Source organism: Schistocerca serialis, chromosome 4, assembly GCF_023864345.2.
Source record: "Schistocerca serialis cubense isolate TAMUIC-IGC-003099 chromosome 4, iqSchSeri2.2, whole genome shotgun sequence".
Taxonomy (NCBI): Eukaryota; Metazoa; Arthropoda; class Insecta; order Orthoptera; family Acrididae; genus Schistocerca; species Schistocerca serialis.
The window spans coordinates 741,705,598-741,720,086 of NC_064641.1; the positions used below are offsets into that span (position 1 = coordinate 741,705,598).

Consider the following 14,489-nt stretch of genomic DNA (forward strand, 5'->3'; position numbering starts at 1 on the left):
TCAAACAGGTGACCCTCAGTGCTTCCTTGGAAATTTCAGAAGTATCCCAGTTGTTGGAAGGGCACTTGACAACTATACATGGTTTTGCATTGACCAGACTAATGTAGACTGGCAGTTAGTAGCAGGGTGTTTTCGTCATAGGATTCTTACTCACGTCTGAAAGTAATGATGCTTGCCAAAGGTGCTAAGAACAGCAGCTTTCTCCGGGTTGAGAAATTGAGATTGACTAAGACTGTATGCACAAGTGACATATTCTGGAAACAGAGGAATAGGCATAATTCCTTATTTCATTCCCAGGATACCTTATGGAAAATGTGTAGTTGAATTTAGTGTACAGTAGGTACCTGATCACCCAGGTACACAATATAAAACTAAAGATAAAATAATGTATTATTACTCCATCCAGAACCTGTTTCAGTATTGAACAGGTTGATATTACTCCCTTCAGAAATTCTAAAATGTTGCGTTATTGCAATTGAGCTAGTATTGTTATGTGAAAGTGAGACCTTGAGTACCACAAAGGCAGGTTATGTTGCTCCTGTCTTTGTGTTACAGAGAAGAAATTTGAGGTATCTCTTATTTAGAGTTTGATCATTGTTGTTGTTGTTGTGGTCTTCAGTCCTGAGACTGGTTTGATGCAGCTCTCCATGCTACTCTATCCTGTGCAAGCTTTTTCATCTCCCAGTACCTACTGCAACCTACATCCTTCTGAATCTGCTTAGTGTATTCATCTCTTGGTCTCCCTCTACGATTTTTACCCTCCACGCTGCCCTCCAATACTAAATTGGTGATCCCTTGATGCCTCAGAACATGTCCTACCAACCGATCCCTTCTTCTGGTCAAGTTGTGCCACAAACTTCTCTTCTCCCCAATCCTATTCAATACTTCCTCATTAGTTATGTGATCTACCCATCTAATCTTCAGCATTCTTCTGTAGCACCACATTTCGAAAGCTTCTATTCTCTTCTTGTCCAAACTATTTATCGTCCATGTTTCACTTCCATACATGGCTACACTCCATACGAATACTTTCAGAAATGACTTCCTGACACTTAAATCAATACTGGATGTTAACAAATTTCTCTTCTTCAGAAACGCTTTCCTTGCCATTGCCAGCCTACATTTTATGTCCTCTCTACTTCGACCATCATCAGTTATTTTGCTCCCCAAATAGCAAAACTCCTTTACTACTTTAAGTGTCTCATTTCCTAATCTAATTCCCTCAGCATCACCCGACTTAATTAGACTACATTCCATTATCCTTGTTTTGCTTTTGTTGATGTTCATCTTATATCCTCCTTTCAAGACACTGTCCATTCCATTCAACTGCTCTTCCAAGTCCTTTGCTGTCTCTGACAGAATTACAATGTCATCGGCAAACCTCAAAGTTTTTATTTCTTCTCCATGAATTTTAATACCTATTCCGAATTTTTCTTTTGTTTCCTTTACTGCTTGCTCAATATACAGATTGAACAACATCGGGGAGAGGCTACAACCCTGTCTTACTCCCTTCCCAACCATTGCTTCCCTTTCATGTCCCTCGACTCTTATAACTGCCATCTGCTTTCTGTACAAATTGTAAATAGCCTTTCGCTCCCTGTATTTTACCCCTGCCACCTTTAGAATTTGAAAGAGAGTATTCCAGTCAACGTTGTCAAAAGCTTTCTCTAAGTCTACAAATGCTAGAAACGTAGGTTTGCCTTTCCTTAATCTTTCTTCTAAGATAAGTCGTAAGGTCAGTATTGCCTCACGTGTTCCAGTGTTTCTACGGAATCCAAACTGATCTTCCCCGAGGTTGGCTTCTACTAGTTTTTCCATTCGTCTGTAAAGAATTCGTGTTAGTATTTTGCAGCTGTGACTTATTAAGCTGATAGTTCGGTAATTTTCACATCTGTCAACACCTGCTTTCTTTGGGATTGGAATTATTATATTCTTCTTGAAGTCTGAGGGTATTTCGCCTGTTTCATACATCTTGCTCACCAGATGGTAGAGTTTTGTCAGGACTGGCTCTCCCACGGCCGTCAGTAGTTCCAATGGAATATTGTCTACTCCGGGGGCCTTGTTTCGACTCAGGTCTTTCAGTGCTCTGTCAAACTCTTCACGCAGTATCATATCTCCCATTTCATCTTCATCTACATCCTCTTCCATTTCCATAATATTGTCCTCAAGTACATCGCCCTTGTATAGACCCTCTATATACTCCTTCCACCTTTCTGCTTTCCCTTCTTTGCTTAGAACTGGGATTTGATCATTGTGGCTTGAAAAAGCAGACCTAAGTATATGAAATGTTACAATAAATATGGGAAATTAATGGCAAGAAGATTTTGATAGGCACTATGTGGTTCACACATACAGTTAGCTTGGGCTAAAAGTGTAATTGTGGGTGAGTTCAACAGAACATATTCATTTAGTTGTCCCTTGATGCAATGGGTGTGTCGTTGTGGAAACTTGCTGGTGTAACTGCATGGAAAAATTAAAAGAATGCAGTTACTGTTCAGGAGATAAGCCCGGACACAGATGGGAGAATCTTGGCCCAGTGACCCAAAAACAATGTTTTTATTACTTCATAACCATAACATCTGTCTCTTTGGCTCAGCCAGCCATCGTCTTGGCTGTCAATCACTGCATCTTTAACCCCTCCATAAAAACCCAAATCTCTTTAAGTGTCTAACAGTACCATCACAAAGACAGCTCCTACCATGTCCATGTCCCACAGTTTCGCTTTCCTTCTATGGCACACCATTGGTGATGAGCAATTTCTCTCCCTTCCTGCAGAGAGGACACATACAGGCACTAATACCCTTACATGGTTCACAAAAATAGATATTCTGTCTTCTTCTCTCACACTGCTAATGTTCCCAGCACACCAACTTAAAACTGCAAAGGCTGGGGCACCCTCTTCCTTTATGTGAAATAAGAGTATCTTCTGACAAGGTTAATGTAGGTAACTACTATTATTTCTTATAATGCCCAGCATTGATTCAACGTCTTCATTTTTTAATCCAATTTTTAAATTTTATTTTTATATTTTGGGAATGTGTCAAGAGTTCAATACATTTGCTTTAACCAATATAACACACTTTGTTTCTTGCCCATTTGTGTATACATCATTCATCAAGCTCACAATACTTTAGATTGTCTGTTGGCAGTGATGATGTCATTTTTAAATAAAATCTATAAAAACTGTTTACATCTTCTGGTTAACAGATTGTTATTGGCTGTCATATGCTGTTCTTCCATTTGAAGATTCCAGCTCGATTTGATAACATATCGCCAACATCCTTTCTGTATTGTGTGCAAGATAAGCATTTTGTGAATAATAATCATTGAACTTTGCGAATGTTCCTCACCTGAAACAGCACTTCCATGCACCAGATGTTTGGTTCACATATTCCACTGCAAATTGAGCAAGCAAGATGTTTGTTAGGTATTGTAATTTTTTATGCTTGCTGTTTACCTGTTTCAAAATTTAATTATATAAAGACAGAGCTGAAGAGTTAACTTTGTAATAATTTTGTAGCCCTGTTGGTTACAAGACTCCTTTTTTGGATACATACTGCGCAGAAGTTAGTCTGCAGGATGTTGGGATATCATGACGGCTGTCTTGCTACTCGTGTATTTGTTCATAAGTGTCAAACCAGTAGCGCTTCTGCATATTATATATTAGTGTCATTTGTCTTCGTTAAAACTAATTTTCTTTATTAAAAACTTTTTACAACAGCACAATATTTATATGGTTTGTATAATGCCATCAGTTCCAGTAAATAGTCTGTTGCAATAAAAAGTTACTTTATTTTCTAGGCAAGGGGAGGACGGAGGCAATCGTCACGTCGTGGACGTACACCAGTCAGTGCCAAGAAACCCAGACTAGCTGAACCACGAACCAGTGAAGACGAAGACGAGGAGGAGGAAGAGGAAGAACCAGAAGAAGGAGATGAGGAAGATGAAGAGGAAGGAGGAGATGAGGAGGAAGATGAAGAGGAGGAAAGTCAACCAGAGAGTGACGAAGAAAATGATAAAGCTAAAAAGAAGAAAGGCCGTGGAGGAAACACCGCTGTGCGAGGTGGAAGAGGTCGTGGGAAAAAAAATACTACCACAACCATACCACCATGTGCTTTTGCAAAGGACAAGGGAGCTGAAACAGATATTTCCTCTACAACAGGATCAGAAAATGCATTACCAACACCAGTGGAGAAAGAATTCACTGTAAGTATTTGGAGTTTGTGTGGCTGATATGTGAAATATATTTTTTCCCTCATGACCGCATTATATAATTTAGAAATATTAGAATTGCACTTCCTTATATTGCTAATGTTGTAACATGGTGTAAGGGTTGCTTTGTTGGACATTCTAATGCTGTAGTGTGCATGTACACTTTGGCCTTCTTTGCATTAACTGTGTAAAAAGTTATTTTGTTTCTTGTCATGTGTGAGGAACATACATGCCATTAATGCTTTCCTCATTTCGAGTTACGACTGAGAAGATAGTGACTGCGTGTTTCCAATTTTGACATCAGCTCTTTTCATATGGTTGTGTGTTCTTAACATCTGTTGTTATAATTTGAAGTACTTTTCTTCCTGAGTTACTAGCTGTGTCAAGTGGTTCACTCCTTGAAGCTGGATGCAATTGGTTATGAGGATGCAGGATATTTTAGTAATATCAACAATGCAGAGGTTGGCTTATTGGGAAAAAGTCCAGCAGTTAAGTTATGTCGTAATTAGTTTGTTTTGTATTTTCTGAACAAATGTTACAGTCTACCAGTATAAACTAGCTGATGACTTTTATACAGTATAAATGTATCCAAGGGCTTTTTCCATTTGTAGGTTGTGCATGTATTGATTGTTCTGACACATAGCAAATGCATACATTCTGTGTATTGCTGTTACATGAATCTCACAAGTCAAAGTGCTTGGTTTCCTGTTCTTAATGGAAATATATTGTGCTGTTTGACAAACAATAGCTGAATATAATATGCCTATATACTAAATGTTTGAGTGTTTCACAGTTTACTTATCTCTAGGAGTAAAACTCCCAATACAGCCGACTCATAAAAGTAAATAACAATACAGTGTCTTTGGAGCTACACGTTTTTTTTTTTTTTTTTTTTTTTTTTTTTTTTTTTTTTTTTTTGGAGCCAGTCATTCTGCTACATTTCCTTTCATATTTTCCTCATTCCTCATAGGTGGGGGGGTCACTTTTAACTTGAGATCTGAAAGTTTTCTTCCTCACCAGCATAGGAATATTTCCTCTTTCCTTCTTCCCTGGAGAAAGAACATGTTACCATAAGTACAGTCACTTGTTCCAGTGTATTAGCTGTGCTGGAACAGAAACATAAAAAGAGAAACATAAGCTTGTGTGCTATGTTTTTATTTAGCTTTCCATATTGTGGTATGAAAACATGTTATGATGATAGGGTCGGGAAGAAAATGAGGCCAAAAAGTTATTGTGAAGCATATTTGCTTAAGAAACCAGGCCTGTGGCAAATGGTTTGGTGGTCCTGTCTTTAGTTACATTCCTTATATCTGTCAGTTTGCACTCATTCTGTGCATGCTTAGGGAATTTAAAATAGCAGTCTTTGGAAAAAGTGGCACTGCTGTTTGTGGTACCCTATTTAGTACATTTAGAGATCTTGTGTATGAAGACTGTGTGATTGTTCTGGTATCATGAATGTATATTTTGTGACCTTTAGAGTCAAACACTAAGGTGTATACCAAGGTGTACAAATGGTTAGATTTTCCTCTTTAAATATGCAAATAAAACAGAAAATTGTTAATTTTGCTCATGAGGTGCTGCAATTATTACTCTTTAATTTTACATAAGCATCTTGTGGAAATATAACACTGTTTTTTAGACAACTATAACGACAATAATATCAGGTTAGATGGGCAACTGAAATAAGGAGTGCAATGTAGTGCACATAGTTTAGATGACCTAGTGACATTAGTGGTATCATAAAAATGACACCACTTCATTTAAAACTTCTAAACAGCTCAAGTCTTCAGAAACCTTATGATAACATTTTTCCTTGTCTCATCTTGGTATCTTTCATCCATCCACTATGCAGTTGTACATTATACTTGAATCTGCATTATTAGATTCACTCTTCCACTTTTGTTGTGCCCAGAATATGCAGATGACTAGTGATTGAGTGAAAATTTTCTGTATATGTTAACTGAGAGTTAACTGGAAATACCGAATGGTATGGTATCTTTCTCTGTTCTGAAAAATAAGTCATTGCTTATTTTTCATTATGCACCATTAATGAAACTCATTTGCTAGCAGAAATTTTAGCTGTGAAATTGTATTGTAGAATGTTGATGGCACATTTTGTTATTTCATTGTTATCCTGTTAAATTAATATGTTACTACTGTATGTGGTCTTGTGCATTTGTTATCTTTTATACAATTTTGTCATTCTTTCTTACACTGGACCCCAAACAACGGCATGTATCAGGAGCTGTAAATTTTTGTCCCAACTATTTTACCTTGGTAAATTTATTTAGCAACTATTCTTCCAGTATTTGACGCATGCAACTTTTGCAGTCTGTACATGGTTTGTTTGAAGTATATACTTAGATCTTATCTTCAATTGTAAACAGTAGTTTGGGACTTCGTACAGTTCATAATACTGATAAAACAAATGTCACCCGTAACTAAACCTCTAGTAGTTTTCAATCATGCAAGCAACAGGCAACACAGGTTTATAGAATCTGAATATTTTGTACAAAGCCCACATGATGTTTATTGCTAGACAAGGAAATTTGTGATTTTTGCAGTCTGGAGCTTTTGTGGTGTTGAAGGCAGACTTCCAGAACCAGAAGGATCCTCCTATATGGAAGATAGATGGAAAAGCCTTGTTGCAGAAATATGTTCCATTTGAACAAGATGGAAAAATAATGTACAGGAATACATCCACTGTAAGTAGATATCATAAATATTTATTTTGTAGATTAAATCAAATGGAGAAATTTAATTTAATGTAAGTTTGTGAATGTTGCAGGATATCTTTTTTTCCCAAAACTAACTCAAGAGATGAAGTAGTAGTGTGTGCCAAATTGGCACTTTTGTGGGATTTACAGGAAATATTTCTTCACTATTCATAGCATACTTCATCTGACCAATCCAAGACTACACAACAAATGTGCTCATACTGAAACTACTTTTGGCTTAAAGTTGATAAGAATGCAGTCACCAGAAATGTAAAATGTAAACCTGAGAGAAAAGTTAAAATAAAAATCCCGAGAAAGCAAGTAATTGAAGTATATTAATTTTTTAGGTAGACAATAAGCATAAACATCAAAGGTTTAATTTCTGTAATGAATATTCAGTCAGCTATAACAGCATGCAGTAATAGAACACAGTGAGATATGAATAATCATAAATGGCAAGGTACTAGATATTGTAATGTATCCTATTAATAGAATGAATGTGTAACAAAATGGACTTTAATCCTGCCGAATGCTAATTGTTCGGAGATGTGGCACATCAGTGGCCACAGCAGGGACACATTAAAAGACATGGCTAATCAGAATTTATAATGTGAACTTGCATTAAAACTCCTACTTGGCCAAAGGTAGTGCCATTACATGCCAGATTTGGATTTCTTTTAGTCAGGTGCAGAACTGTCATTAGGGACTGGATAAGCTTGGTGATGGTGGACCTTGATAATATGAGGCGTAATGCCACAAATGATTTGCATTCACACAGAAACAGTAATAAGAACTTTAGATTGGAAGGTTCGACTTGCAAAAAACAAATGCACATACGGTGCGGAGTTGACATGGTACCAAACCAGTCACTTCTCAGTGTAATTAGATAGCTTTATTATAAAGGATTTTTTTATCCATGATTAGTAAAGGATATTAATCCCTTTAGTAGTAAACACAAACATTTTTAAATTAAGTAATCTTTGAAGGTGTACAATTTTGCTTCCACCGTTTTCCCCAACATTTGAGGCTTTAATGAAACAAATTGGTTTCATATGTGTCATTCGAAGCATTTTCCATCGCTGGCCACTACTTTCTCCCATCTTTCGGGCAGTGTACGAACCCTGCGTCGAAAAAATTGTTCACCTTTTGAAGCGATCCATAAATCGATCCAATTTGTGACTTCTTCATGAGATCGGAAGTGTTAGACAGGCCATGCGCCATTGATCTAAACAGGTGATAGTCAGAGGGAGCAGTGTCTGGAGAATACAGCGGGTGGGGTAGGACTTCCCATTTTTAACGTTTCCAAGTACGTTTTGACCTCTTTTGCAACATGGCCTCGAGTGTTGTCATGCTGCAGAATCACTTGATCGTGCCGCTTGCTGTATTGCGGCAGTTTGTCTTTTAATGCTCTGCTCAAACACGTTAATTGTGTTCAATAATGAGCACCTGTGGTTGTTTCACGTGATTTTAACACCTGATAGTACACGACGCTGAGCTGGTCCCACCAAATGCAGAGCATGATATTGGAGCCCTGAATATTCTGTTTGGCTGTCGACTTGGAAGCACAGCCGGGATATCCCCATGATTTTTTTGCCTTTAGGGTTATTGTAATGGACCCATTTTTTGTCCCTGGTCTCACTGCAATGTAGAAATCCCTTCCGTTTATGCGGTTAAATGACTCTTGGTTTCGGTTCACATGGGACCAAAGTTCCTTCTTTCTTAATCATGCCCATAGCCTTTCTTAGAGTTGAAACCACTCAAGACACATTCTTCCACTAATAGTGTCCTTACCATACGTACTTGAGCATTTGATGAGACTCGGCCGCGGTTTTCTTCACATTGAAACAAAACAGTAATACCTCCCGCAAATGACGAGAATTAGGCTCGTAAACTGACATTTTCAATCAAGAACAACTTTATGGTATAGACACAAATCGACTAATGTTTGAATGAGGTTATGTTGGCCGAGGTCCAAGCTAACTGCCTGACATCTGCGATCTGTTTCTTTCAACCGCTACTTAACGTTGTCGTCACCCATTGGCAAACCGCAAAGTTGTACACCTCTTATTATACCAAATCACATAAGCAAGAAAAATTGCTTCCTTATGTGAAGACAGATGGAAGACAAAAAGGTAACAAAAAGACTTAACTTCTCATGAAATTAAAGAAGTGATGCTAACAATACACATTACATTTTGATCTGGCATAAGGAGATCATTAGAATATTAACGGAAATGTGGTCTAAGATGAGCAAACAGTGGGACAGAAAGAAAAGTAACAAGGCAAATACATGATTCATTGGAGTGGTATGCAGTTAAATTATTCCATTTTCTGTCACTCTGGTCTGAAGTCTTGGCAAGAACCACACTTGATACACAAGTAGAAAACTGGATTACATGTTTGAGAATTGCTGCCCTACCCTTAGGTTATTAGGTTCTAAATTTCTAGCAGGAATTAACATTTGTAGTTAAGTTGATTTAACTTGCATATAAAGAGAGTTGCTAAGAGAGGAATTATTTTAAGTCATGATGAAGTGTAATACTGAATAAACCTCCATTTTTTGTAAATTTCTATATCTAGAAGTTGTGGGAAGAGATGTTGAAGTATTTACACACAAATCAGCAGTGCAGTTTTAGATCAAGTGTAGTGTGGTGTAAATATTGAGAGAGATTGGGATTTGATCTGTTTGTGGCACAACAATGCTGGATTTGAGTGTAGTACTAGCAGTCTGGTCACACACAGGTGGACTTTTTTAAAATGCTTATTGTATGCTTCTTTTCAGTATTCTGGTTGGTCTACGGTACTTAAGGATAGATACTATCCTGCCCAAATTGCTTTTAAGATGCAGAACAGAAAGGAAACAGTAGTTGAATTTCTCAGAGACAAGATTAAAGTGTAAGTATTATTAGTCACTCTTTGATTGATTTTTCAGTTTTACCATAGACCATAAGGTGCACAGTTTACTTGTACGATAGGTTCTATACTATCTGGCTGTTGACTATCGGACCTAATTATCACAGTACTTCTCCATGATAGAATGAGGAGTAATTTACTGTACTGCTGAACTTTTCCAAAGCTTTAGTGAGTGAGTGCAGCCTTTCAAAATGTTTTATTTGTATTTTGCACTTCTAGCACATGTGGAGTCACAGTTAAAGTATACAGTGTACTGTTAATATTGAATAAATTACCGAAAACACTCTTCATCAAATAACTCTTACAAGCCCTCTCTCAGTGCTCACAAACAGCAATGGAAGCAGCTCTGTTGGCAACCCTGTGCTCGTTTCCTCAGCTGCATATTAGACATCCAAAGTATGTGCATTGTTAAATTATTGTTTTGTGCAATCTTTTGTTTTTAAAGTAAACTGTCCGAAATGGTTGATAAATGAAAAAACTTGTATTTCTGTGGATCGGGGGCTACATGCCGTATTGCGACTGGGATATGGGGTAGCAGCCCAAACTATTGCTTTGGAGCTAGGGGCATAAAAAAGTACTGTAAAGATAGATCAGAAATTCAATAGTAGTAAGCTTCCCAGGCTAATGGAACTGGAGTAAAAGAAAGAAGATAATGTTGAAAAGTGAGGATAATGAAGTTGACAAAGCTTTATTTTTGTGGCATGAACATTGAAGAGGAAAAGATTTACCTGGTACTGGGCCGATATTGCAGGAAAAAGCTCTGCAATTTCAGCAGCAAATAGATTATCAGAATTCACTGTCAGTGATGAATGGTTGGATCGGTGGAAAACAATTCATGTGGCAGATTACCATTAGTGGAGAGGCTTTATCTGCTGTCAGTCTGTACTGTTGTTTAGACAATTTTTTAAGTTAATTGATGAGGAGGGAATTTCTGGCAAGCAGTTATACAGTTGTGATTCCATTATAATTACAGGATGCTCACTACAAAAACACTTGCTGCAAAAAGGAAGTGGGAACATTTAAATACAAGAAAATTAAAGAATGAGTCACCATATCGGTTCGCAGTAATGCGAGCAACAACCAAAAACTTAGGCTTACATTAATAGAGAAATCATAAAAACCTAGAGCTTTCAAAAACCTGAAAAATCAGGAATCATTTCCCTTATGTTACTCGCCAAAAGAAAGTGGGGATGAATTCAGAAATCTTTAAACGAGGTTTCAAAATGAATTTGTACCAGCTGTGAGAAATACTGGACAGACAACAATGTTGCTTGGAAAACCCTGCTACTTTTTGATAATACACCTTCGCACCCTGCCAGTGACTAGCTCCCAGATAAAAATATCGAAGCCTTATTTGCATCACCAAATGTAAGTGCTCTTTACAGTCTGTGGACCAGGCCAACCTTGAATTGCTTAAGAAGCATCAGTGCCATCTGCTCAATTTATTGGTATCATTGATTGATCAAGATGAAGGTGACTGTGTAACTATTCTGAAGAGAATGGTCTTGCTAGAGGTCATAAGCTGATGGCTGAAGAATGGGAAGAGATTCCGTACATATTATTTGTATGGTCTTGGAAAGTTCTTTTAGACCATGAAGGTACACATTTTAACTTTGAATTTCTGTGTGAATCCAAAGTCAAAGATGGAAATATTATTGATTTGTTGCTCAAAAATCTACTAGGCTCTAAGGATGTCAATGTTAAGATCCTAGAATGGGTGGCAAAAGATGAAGTTGAAGAACTAATTGACAGCAGTATTGTGGAAATGGTGACAGGGAAGTAGCACAAGAAGAGAATGCAAACTTAGATGAGTTGAGAAATTTCATACCACTGAGGCAGCATTGCGGTACATTAGTGAGCAAGAGGAAGCAACACCAGCAGATATAATCTGTTTGCATACGTGGAGAGACATTACAGTACAGAAGAGGACTAAAGGAGGAAGAATGTCGTCTTTTGAAGACTTTGTTTAAAATCTCGAACCTTGTAAGACCTGGGTGTTCACTTGTGTAATCACACATTCATACTTAAAAAACAGATAGTTTCATGTTGCCTGTGATTTTGTGAAGCATGCAGTATGTACATAACAAACACCAGTAACTAGTGTGTTTTATGTAAGCAGTCAAAAATAGTTTAAAAATGGGTTTTGAGTAGTACAGCTGGCGTCGGAAGAGGGAATTTATAGAACTCCGGCTTACCATGCTTTTGTGATAGTCGAGAGTCTGCTGTATTTATTAATTAATGAAAAAGAAGTGAAAATAAGTTGGTGGGTTCTTATTATCTAAGTTTGTCAGTAATTATTTGAGGACATGTCAAACTAAAGATGCAGTGATATAAGTAAGAAAATTAAAATTAGATACCTGTTCTTACAATCTAATGGTTTAACCAACATTTATTTGTACATATTCAAAAATTCTCACAGGAAAGTAATTCCTTGTTAGAAATACATCTAGTTTAGTTTTAAATCTTGGATATGGAGTAATTTTTATTTTCTTTGATATCTTGTATGTAGTATAACACCAATGTTAATAATTCTCCTCTGAGAGAATGATTATTTGGAATATGTTTGGTGTATATTTGATTTCCTTGTGGTACAAAAATAGTTGTGTATATCATTCTTCTGCAGTAATTTGCCTGTTTGTCTCTAGCAAACAAGATAGTTTTGTAAATGAATAAGTAGTAGTATTCAGAACATGAAGCTCAGTAAAGTGAAATGTACAGGATTTGTCTGCACTGAATAGTATCTGTGCTATCAGCAAAATGTAAAAATGAGGAAAATGTATTGTTACATGTTGCATTCATAATTGTCAGCAGTCTGCACTTTCGCTATTTCTTTTCATATGTACAGCTTTCCCCCTCCCCACAACAGTGCATTAGATTTTCATATCTTAAATGGCTTGTTTTCTCTTTCACAGGGAAGATAGTGAGTGAAAATCCATGGCAGAATGGACAACGTGTCTTGGTGAATCAGTTACTTTTTTATGTAAAGCATGTAATTTGTGTAGCAAAATTTTGTTCCTTTTTACAAATGAGTTTGAAACACATACCATCTGGTAATTGTTTCATTTGGACAACTGTTGAGGTCTGTGTCAGTGTAGGTTTTGTGACTACAGTTATACCTTTAAAACTCTAATCTTTTCATTGTGACTAAGTGATTGTTAGAATTCAAAGTTTCAGTAGTTTTAAGACATTTTTCTGTAATTTTTCGCATTTTTCCAATGCATGTCATTTTAGAAACTCCATGAAGAAAATGTAAATGTGACATCATCATTATATCAGTAGCCTCTCTTTTAGTACAGTTTTACAAAATTTTACATTATTTTTGGTCTCATCAGTCAGTGGCAATTACGTGAGATGTAATTGACGATTGTAATCAAAGGTTTAAGTTCTTTTGCTTACTATAATACTACTAGTTGTAGAGACTGAGGGTGTATACAGTTGTCTGCAATCAGTGATCATTTCTTTGTTCAGTTGTGCTATTCTGTATGATTTAACATGTTGATTATATGCACTTATTATTATTCAGACACCGAATTTGACTGAATTTAAAAAGATAGTAATTTAGGTTTGTCTTATGTAATTGATTATTATTCCATAGTTACATTATTGCCAAATGCTATTGTAATAAACTTCTCTTTCTGTAATTTTGTATATTATTTGGCTCTTTTTCTTGGACAAATTAACATACCATTACTGGAATAATGCAACAAATCACTCCAAATGCTTGTATATGAATATTTAAATTCCACATACATAATGATGATCCTGACATACTGACTCCCATCACTTCCCGTCCCTGTCCGCCACCTCCCCCACCCCCCACCCCTTGCACGCACAATCGCACGTGCGTGCAGAGAGAGAAATTGAATAATAATTTTTCAGCCAAAGATGTTTGTACGTGATGTGGAAGAATATTGCAAGGACAATAACAAATGCATATTTTGTAGTATTTTATAGCTTATGTAAAGTTAAATTTCAGTTTCTGCCTGTTTGACTTGAAATATTTCATTGTTTACTTGAAGATTGTCATAAGCTTCACCTCTTTCTTCGTATACTCATTGAAACATTGTGCACTGTACCATCACTGATTGAGAAAATACTGCAGTCTCTTATTAAACAGTGTGCTCGACTTCTGTAATTGAATATGTTCAAATGTATGATCTGCCATCTTTGAGATAGCCTCAAAAAATATCACAACTGGCTAGTTCAGGTGAATGTAATTGCAAGGGAATACTGCCATGTTAGAAAAGAAAACGTCCTGGAAAGATTTTTCAAAAGAACATCCTTGAAAATTCTTACTCTGTGAATTGTAACAACTGCGTGGAATTAAATTTGATTGGAACAATGCTTGTTCATTTTTATTAGCAGGAAGCTTTAAAACATATCATTCAAATGTTGCTGTTCCTGCTGTTTGTCTCCTCGAACAAATATGAGCCTATTTTGAAGCGGCAACCCACACTGTAATGTATTTACTGTGATGTAACTGCTGATGAACTTCTTGTAAATTAACTGCCCCTTTACTGCAACATGGGAACAGAAATACAGGGTCACATGTTGCATACCTCCTGCAAATACCAGCTTATGATGGAACACGTTTCTGGGGTTGGCCAACTCGCAACCAAATCTCCACCTAATCTAGACCTAGGGTTG

The 14,489-nt window shown here is 36.8% G+C and overlaps 1 protein-coding gene across 1 annotated transcript in view; it reads left to right on the top strand.

Moving 5' to 3' along the window:
* Positions 1-14,186, top strand: part of LOC126473266 (nucleolin-like) — a 37,763-nt gene extending 23,577 nt beyond the window's left edge. The window contains exons 3-6 of the mRNA XM_050100218.1: positions 3,802-4,206; positions 6,777-6,917; positions 9,712-9,824; positions 12,755-14,186. Of these exons, the coding sequence (XP_049956175.1) occupies positions 3,802-4,206; positions 6,777-6,917; positions 9,712-9,824; positions 12,755-12,770 (675 nt within the window). The 3' untranslated portion in view covers positions 12,771-14,186. The remainder of the gene's footprint in view (positions 1-3,801; positions 4,207-6,776; positions 6,918-9,711; positions 9,825-12,754) is intronic.
* The last annotated feature ends 303 nt before the right edge of the window (positions 14,187-14,489 follow it).